Source organism: Phaethon aethereus (genome assembly GCF_964289735.1).
Source record: "Phaethon aethereus genome assembly, chromosome: 4".
In the NCBI taxonomy this organism is placed as follows: Eukaryota; Metazoa; Chordata; class Aves; order Phaethontiformes; family Phaethontidae; genus Phaethon; species Phaethon aethereus.
In genome coordinates this window covers 45,448,470-45,457,385 of record NC_138578.1, presented here as the reverse complement: position 1 = coordinate 45,457,385, position 8,916 = coordinate 45,448,470, and the positions used below count along the sequence as shown (strand labels likewise).

General features: G+C 41.6%; 1 protein-coding gene across 1 annotated transcript; it reads right to left on the bottom strand.

Annotated features, from left to right (window-relative positions):
• Positions 1–221: 221 nt before the first annotated feature.
• Positions 222–8,391, bottom strand: SPCS3 (signal peptidase complex subunit 3; the record flags this gene model as incomplete). Its single annotated transcript, XM_081998764.1, has 5 exons — positions 222–986; positions 1,468–1,583; positions 3,020–3,088; positions 5,726–5,807; positions 8,249–8,391. The coding sequence occupies 5 exons, from the start codon at positions 8,389–8,391 to the stop codon at positions 854–856; spliced, it is 543 nt and encodes a 180-aa protein (XP_081854890.1). The 3' UTR covers positions 222–853.
• Positions 8,392–8,916: the final 525 nt, after the last annotated feature.

The following is an 8,916-nucleotide window of genomic DNA, read 5'->3' as shown; positions in this document are numbered from 1 at the left end:
GGCACTTGCAGAAACAGACTCCACAAGGGGTATTTGAGTTCTACACAGATTAAATGATGTTGGGATCACTCTGCACGGCTTGACCTTAAGGAGAAGGAGCTGTGGCATTGAGCTGCATGGCTCGACCTTAAGGAGAAGGAGCTGCAGCATTGAGAACTGGTAAACAGCTGGATATCTGCACTGCTCGGCCTTGAGGAGAAGGAGCTGTGGTAAACAGCTAAGAAGAAGCAAGAAAAACAGGGACACCTGCAAGCAGCAATCCTGACTGTGTGAGGGGCACGTGGACAGCGCGTGATATTTTGTATATAGCCCATTGCAATAATGTGTGTAACAAGCTGTAACCAATCATGAGTGTGTGCGCAGTGACTAAGCGAAAATTATGATATATATTGGAGTCAGACAAGACAATAAATGGCATTGACCTGATCATATTGGTCGTACGCGTCGTGTCCGAGACTTCCGCGTCAAAGTAACTATCACAGTACCTCAAAAAAAACCACAAACCCAAAACAAAACAAAAACCCAAACACAGTAAGACTGTCTTCTGGTTTAAAAATGTTTATTTAAAAGAAAAGATGTATACCCAGATGGCCAGGAGAAAAAACAAAAAAATTCCTCAGTTTACCCCCCCCCCCCAAAATTACTTTGCAATTTACCTTTCCCTTAAGGTTCAGCTTCACTATTTTATTTTAAAAAAACCCTGAACTTTCATGTCCTTTTCCTATGCTGTTATACCTGAGGAAATTAAGTACCTTTCACTGAAGGGTTGCACGGGATGTGAGAAGAAACCACAATAAAATTTATTCACAATATACAAGTATAAAAATATCTTGCTTAGGATTCAGTATATAATTTAATAACTTTTTGTTGTTTCATAGGTATCCGGGAAAGGTACAGACACATGTCCTGATCCTGTTACAAGAGGTAGAATGCCAGCATTTGGTACAACATTCCAGGAGAGAGTCAAAGTGACGTTTCTATTTCCCCTGCAAAAGCAACAAAGACTATCAGCACAAATACTCAAGTTAATGAATTCAATTAATAATTGCAACTATTAAATAAATTAGGATACAAATTGTTTTTCTGATCCAGAAACAATAAGCGTTTTAATTTTATTTTTATTACCTATTTTCCAGAAAAGACTTTTTTTTTTTTTAACTGTTACCTAACAGCTTTGGAGTTGAGTGCATCACAGAACCAATTCCACACAGATGAGAATATTGGAAGCAGAAACCCAGAGGCCTATTGCTGATACTAGCAGCGCATCTCCTAGTCTACAGAAGAAACAAGGTATCTTGTATCCCGAGGTCATCTTTTAACAATCAAACTACAAGGATGCAATAGACTGACAGAATATCAGACAGAATATCGGTACATACCACAACAATAAACAGGCATATAAAATGCAAAGTATGCAAGTAAATTAAGATACCATGAACAATAACGACAACATCAGGATTTACTTACTTGAGACCATTTCCATCATCAAAGAAAAAGTACTTCGACTTCATGTCTTTTAAGAACAGCCTTGGGTTATCTCCTCTCAACATGATTTTGTCCCAAAGAACCACCTGGTTTAGAGCCTAAAAATACAATTGTAATTAAGTCAGGAAGGTACCTTACAAGATCATATTCAGTCACTGTAACTTCACAGCATTATTCATCTAAGAACCCTGAAGTTGAAGTAGATGCTTGCAATCCATGACCAATTTAACAAAATAATGCTTTACAGGGAGGGAAACTAGTACTACTACACATTGAAGTGTGGCACAGAATAAATGGAAACCACGAAGAACAGCTCAATAAAACAAGACAGAGACATCTAAAAAAGGTCATAAGCTTTCAAAGACTTGCAAAGTATGATGGGTTTTCCTTTTGAACTGCAAAGGTAAGTCACTTAAAGCAGTATTTAGACTTTGTTTCAAATAAAAGGACTTGCTACCATGACACTTCCTAGGTATTTAACATTTTTCTAACTTTAATAGAAAAAAATCTCTACTTGAATTGCAAGCATAACCCCAAGAATTGTATGAACAATTCAAAACATGGATCCCAAATTCTTAGATATTTGAAATTTTATACTGTTCTTTTAAGCAGTTAGGTGCTAACAGTTTTGTTTAGTACCTTACAGAACAATTTAGAAAAATATTTCTCAATATTTGGGAGAACTAGTGATGTATGTGAAAAAAAATCTGAAAGGTGAAACAAGACAATGAAGTCCCAGACCCTAATGAAGAACCCTAAGATCTATTTTAGTACAAACACAGTATCTACTGGCATGTATAAAGTAACTAAGATAGTCTAATAAAAAAAAAAAAGTAGAGATGTGTAGCAATTTAAGGAAAAACCCCAAGCCTTCACGACATCCTTGCTATGTGACCACAGTAGTTTAAATTAGAATTCAATGGTACCATGGCAGCATGGCATTTCATAAAATTAATTTATTTCTATAGGCTGTTCCACATGGCTCCTGTTAGATGAGTGAAAAAAGCCTTCAGCTATCCAAAGTGAAATATTGGTAGCAACCAATTTAAAGGATGCAGCAAAGCCAATTATTTTGAGAAGTATGACAAGATAGCATAAACCTATTATGGGGCTACAGTAACTGGTATGGGCAAACACTTGTCATCTATGAACAAGAGACCCACCACACCTGGCCAGACCAAAGGCCACTTTGTCTTGCTTCTAACAGCTGTCAGCTGCAGAACGTTAGGGAAAAGTAAAACAGACTGAGCAAATAGGTGAAAAAACTAATTTACAGTCCACTACTGTAAGTGAACAAGGCATGCGTTACTTTCCTCTCACTCTGTTGGGCACATAGTAAGTTAGGTTTCATCAGGATGAACTTCCCACCCTGCAGTTAAACTGTCAAGAAAATAACAATCACAAAGGCCAGTAAAACCGGTCCAAGCTAGTAGGAAATGCTGGTGCCTTAACTCTTCCCAACAGAGCTTCAGAACGTTAAAAATAGCTGCAGTACAAAATGGGTAATTGCTTCAACTTTCTTTTTGATACTTACATTGTTTTTTGTTGAATATTCTGCAGACAAATATAGAAACAATTGTTTAACATTCCAGTCAAATATACTCTGCAGATGTATGCGAGTTAAGAAAAATACCGTATTGTACTTACATAACCTTGTTTTGTTTTAACTAGATCTAAAGACTATGATAATTACAGTGAGTTCTTACATTTCAACATACCTCACCTTATTTATAAGTCAGAGTAGGAGCTCTACCACAGATTTTAATCATATTAAAGCAACAGGTTTTTTGTTTGTTTTTTGGTTGTTTTTTTTTTTTAACTTATTTATGAAATCTAACAGCTATTTCCTCCAAAAATTTAAGAGTTCTATATTTGACAATACAAGCTAGTAACCATAACCTGCTGCTAGACAATCTATTATAAAACCTTAAACATAAAAGGCAAGACAGAATTCTTCAGTAATATCTTCAAAGCCATTATTTATACTATGAAAGAACCCTGGTATCCAGCTGTGGATTGAGATACCATAGCATTCAACAATGTATAAATACAAAATTGGCATAGTGTAGACAGTTCAAAGAGCCTGTAATACCCACATTAGAGAAGTGAGCAGATGGGAAGCATTTCATATTAGAAAGGACCCCAGGAATTAGCAGGTTCAATTACCTACTTACTACAAAGAAAGTCAGCTTATTAGACTGGAACAGAACTCTGCTCAGATTTTTGATCAACAGTAAAGAACTGATGAATGCCATTTGGGACTGTCAGTATAATAAAGCTGTTATTCTAAATACCTGTCTGTTGTTTATTTATCAATAAAGTGCACCATGTGTGGCTGCTAAGGAAAAGACCTTTTAACTCAATAAAGATTAGCTGTAACCTTTTATTTCACAGTCCTGTTTTTTGTTCTATTTGCCACTATCTCAAAAAATAAACAAAACAGATTCCCCAACCGACTCCAAATCTGTTCTTTTTCCATTCATCCCAAGACTCAAGTATGTTTTTAAGATTCTAAATCAAAAGTCAAGTAAGGAAAGAAATAGTTAACTGCTGTTGCTGCAAAAATAGCTGGAGCTATTTTACTTGTACATTTCTCTTCATCTAACTTAAAACAACAAAGAAGATTCTGAAGATCTGAAGCCAGGAATTAAGTAAACTAAAAAGATTTTGTGGAAACTGTCTCCTCCCCTTTTCTTTCCCTAGTTGCTTTTTCTAACTGTCATTTTATTTAATTCTGCCTAGGATTAACAATTTGTTTCTGTTAGTTAAGAGCGCCCACATACCAGTATCTCTTTACAAATTTCGTCCAAAAAACAACCTACCAGAAAGTTCTATTTTACAACTCTACATGCTGCAAAGTTTATCTATGACAGGCATGAAAGATCAAGCCAGTTTTTATAAAAAAATGTTAAAACTACTGCTGCTATTAAAAGTCATTAAAACTTTAAGGCCACATACTGCAGACAAATCCTTGTATAAGAACATTTCTTTTAGAAGTCCTGTCCTGCCTTGCTCCCCCTATATATACTTCATCGTATACAATTCATCTACTTTAGAATTTTGGTCTCTGGTTTTAATATGTATAAGCATTTCAGCAGTAAAACTTGGACTTAGGAGTTCACCTCTCCTGCTTCCTGCTGACTAAAAAAAAAAATCCCTCTTATTCCTATGCAACACATCCCTGCAAAAATCTGATTGTTTATCCAGTGTTCTCACGCATTCAAAATTTGTATTTTGTTACGCAATGTAGTGTTCTCCAAAATAAGGGCAACTGAAACACAGAGGTAATCAATATCTTGCCTAAACACAGTGACAGAAAACAGCAGACAGGGAAAAATCCCAGGAATCCCAGCCCAGCTGCAAAGCAAGGCTTAGTGTAATCACCTGAGGTAAAGCATGCTGCCTGATATTTGGTACCAACTTCTGCAGAAAAACACTGTATTTTTTCATATCAAGACCCTAAATCCTAAGAACAATTCCCTTCTATTATCAAAAAACCTACCCAAAACAAAACTAAACAAAAACTTCCTCACACAACCCTCCTTCCCCAATAAAAACCAGACTAACAGGGAAGCAGAGAAATATAAAAGAGAAGCTGCAAAATGGTGACAGCAATGAGAAAGAGGCCAAAAGGTAATATGACAAATTTTGTAGTATCTCATATGCTTCCCAATTCCATACTATTCAATGTCAACTATTTGATAGTTTAACATCTAAGTAAAGGATTACAATGTTGTTTTATTTTTAAAGGAAGACAGGTACTTCTATGCAACTATTATGTGGCCAGAACTTTGAAAGCCTCACAATAAAATGAGGTTGAAAGGTGCACTGGAGTTTCTAGATTTAGTATGACAGTCAAAATAGTATGTTATATAAACCTATAATTAATCCACACCCCAAACCACCAATACAAACTTCACTTAGCAGTAATACTATCCAGATGTTAAACTGCACTCTCTTTATTAGATACAGAGCACTTCACTATAGAGCCTGATTTTAAAAACAGGCATCAAAAAGAGAAAACAACTCGCCCTGTGTCATCTACTAGACACAGAATAGCTATTCCAAGTTCTACTTTACTGCCCTAGCTATGCAAAATACTACTTTTCACTGCTCATTTAGATTTTAAAGACAAATTGCCGGTTTTACTGAAGTCCTGAATATCTGAAGATTATAAGGTAACAAAAATAGATGTCAAGACGTTCTTATCTCAAAATGTTTGCAAACCATTTTTTCCATTAAGGATATCTGCAGTTATGTCAAATGTGACGAATCCCAGATCACTTCTTTCTCTAGGTCCAGTGAAATCTTCTACATTTTTCCTAGGACAAAACAAAACACAAGATTGTCCTTTCTCATTATTTCTCTTTCATGTGTTACATAAATTATCATTCTAATTACATATTTCCTTCATCCATTTGCTGTACTTTCTTTTAAATACTTTTGGCTAAAATAAACGTTACAAAATAAAACCTGCCTTCCAGAAGTTACAGAGCCCCAGTTTTGAATGACAGGCCTTGACACCACAGTACCCTACGTTACACAAATAGCCAACAGAATTTTTTCTGTTAACAAAATTCTGTATCTACCTGTACCTAAACTGCACTACATTTCATTTTAGTAAATATGTGTTAGCCATCCCCAAATATATAAAGCTGAATGGAAGAATGGCAGTATAGCTGTCTGCTGGCAACCATTTTCAATATGATTTCTCAACTTACCACCAACCCCCCCAAAAAAAAAAAGTCTCTAGTGCTCAGTCTCATACAAGACACTCCAACCATTCTGATAAAACAGAGTTTATGTTTGTAGTTCACACAACTTACAAGATTTCTCCCTGGGACATAAATTTAAGTAGCAGTATAAAGAAAACACTTATTTTCTTCTATGTTATGGAAAATCATATTGTTTTAGAAGCCTTGATTACAAATCCACATTTGTGGAAAATCTGACATTGGTATTTTTCAGTTTCTTTTTCAAACATGGTTTAGTGTGGGAGAGACACAGCAGATATTTTCATACTTATTCACAAAGCTTATCAATTCACCAAACTTACCCTCAAGAAAGAGGAATACCATAAGCTTTCTGGCAATCAGCTATGAACCTCCATTCCTCAGGTAACAAAAATTTTATGAGTTATCAACTTCTTAGTTACATTTATTCCAGTTTGAACATTAGTCCATTAAAACATGATTTCATTAAAACTAAGTTGCGTAATCTCAAAGAAGAAAAAAGTCCACCAGCAGAAAAAACCACTTTTGGAGACAGTAGCCAAGAAAAATCCCACCAAAACTTCCCAATTTAAGCCTTGCTATGAATTTCCATCCCTTTGCAAAAAGCCACATCTTTTGAAATAGTAACCATTACTAAGCACTTTACTTTGTTTATGAATCACTGTCAATGTGGTGGAGTAATGGGCCTTAAGCCTGGGGGTCTGCAGAACTTCTCAGAAGTTCATGAAAAGTAGGTCTAACGCCTCTCATTAATTCCAGATCTGTGCACCATGGAAGGAACTGGCAGTATAATTTCATCCAAATCAGGCGTTAGCATGCTACCACACATATGTCAACCTCACTGAAACACTCAAAAATATGCTTTTATGCCGGTTTTATGCTGTTTGCAATCCTGAATCTAGCATAAATACAGGGTTTATTTTCCTGAGGTATCAAACCACCCCAAAAGGCAATGGCAGTTCCCACTCTGTCTGCATTCATCTTCCCGTTCAAACCCTGCTGCTAGCCATCCACGCGTGCCACTTACCTCGGGGTGGCTCCAAAGCTCCATGAGCCGCTTTGGCTCACTAACTTGGCCAAAACCAAACCAAACTCACTCATCAGTTGAGTTGCAGCAGCTCAGTAAAGTATCTTATGAGCCCAATTTCCCCTGTGCAGTGCTGGTAAAGGGCCATGTGGCTAGAAGCAAGAGCAACGACCTCCGCTTTTTGGTGGCAGTAGCAGCTGCTCAACTGCTTGTGAAACCACAGCCCTCCAACATCACACACACTCAACTTGATGGAAGTTTTCTGGGCGGGGGGTGTGGGGAGATAAGCTGCAAAAAAGGTTCCCCTGGCACAAGTCTGCATTAGCATGGCGCGTCCTGTGGGCAACACGCTTTTGCTGCCATGTTACGTATTCTACACCTGGAGCGTTTCACAGGAAGATAAGCCATCCCAGCCAGGCTACTGCCACAGGGCTCGCCAAAAAAGAACGGAAAATATGTTACCAGCCGTTAAATCTAAGGGAAGTACTACTTAATAACAAAGGTACCAGGGAGATAAGCCGCATGTCCATTTAGGCCCTTGCATCCCCAAAATTACTGTCAAACGCAGTCCGCTCGACTCCCCGGTAAGCCACCGCCCCGTTACCGAGAGGGTGGCGTTCCAGGGAGCACGCCAGCAAGCCGGCCTTATGGCAGCAGCCCGGCGGGCACCGCCTGCGGGGCGGCAGCAGCCTGACGCGCTGACCTGCGGCCAAGGCGGGCGGCACCGCCCCAGCGCCCGCCCGGCCGGGGCGCGAGGCGGCGGAGCGCCGTCGTGGGGCTCCCTCATTGGCCCAGGCGGGGCGCGAGGGAGCGGGCAGGAAGCGGAGATCGCCGCGGCCCCGGCCGCCGCCGCCGCCAGAACGGCAGCGGCGAGGAGCTCCACGGCGGCGGGCGGCCTGGGAAGAGCCGCCGCAGCTCCCAAACAAACCCCCTCCCCAGCGGGCAGCCGCCGCCCTGCCAGGCCCTCTCCCATCACTCCCTTCCCTCTCCCGCCCGCACTCACAGCGTGACCCGGGAGACGGCGATGTTGACGGGCACGCTGCGCTCCTTGAAGGCGGTGGTGATGAAACAGCCGAAGGTGAGCGCCGCCATCACGCTCAAAGAGAAGGCGAAGAGCGAGTTGGCCCGGGACAGCACCGTGTTCATCTCCCCGCTTGGCCCGGCCGCCGCGCCGCGCAGGCTCCCAGGCTCCAGCCGCTGCTCGGAGGGTGGGGGGCGGCTCCGGCAGGCCTGGCGGCGCTGGGACGCGGCAGGAAGCGGGCGGCGGCGCCTTAGCTAGGTCCGCGGAGGAAGGGGCGCGCGCGCGCGCGCGCGCCCGGCCACAGGGGAGGGGCGTGGCCTCGCCGAAGCGCCCGCCCGGATGGGGCGGGGCTACGCACCTCCTGCACCGCGCCTGCGCCCGCGGCGAAGTCGGACTCTTCCCTTTTCCGCCAGGCGTTGGGCTGCGCCGAGGCGTCGCCTGCGGCCGCCAGGTGGCGGCGGGGCCAGTCGCTACTAGCCCGGCCGCCTATCCCGGTTCCTTCTGCCGCCCCCCGTACACCCCCCCCGGTTCCTCCGGCCGCCTCCCGTGTCGGCTCTTACCGGCTCGCCGTTAGTTTTGCGCCGCGGTGCCTTTTGAGACCCGCACCCTCTCAGGCACCTCTCCAACGCGGGAGTTTGGAGAAAGAAACG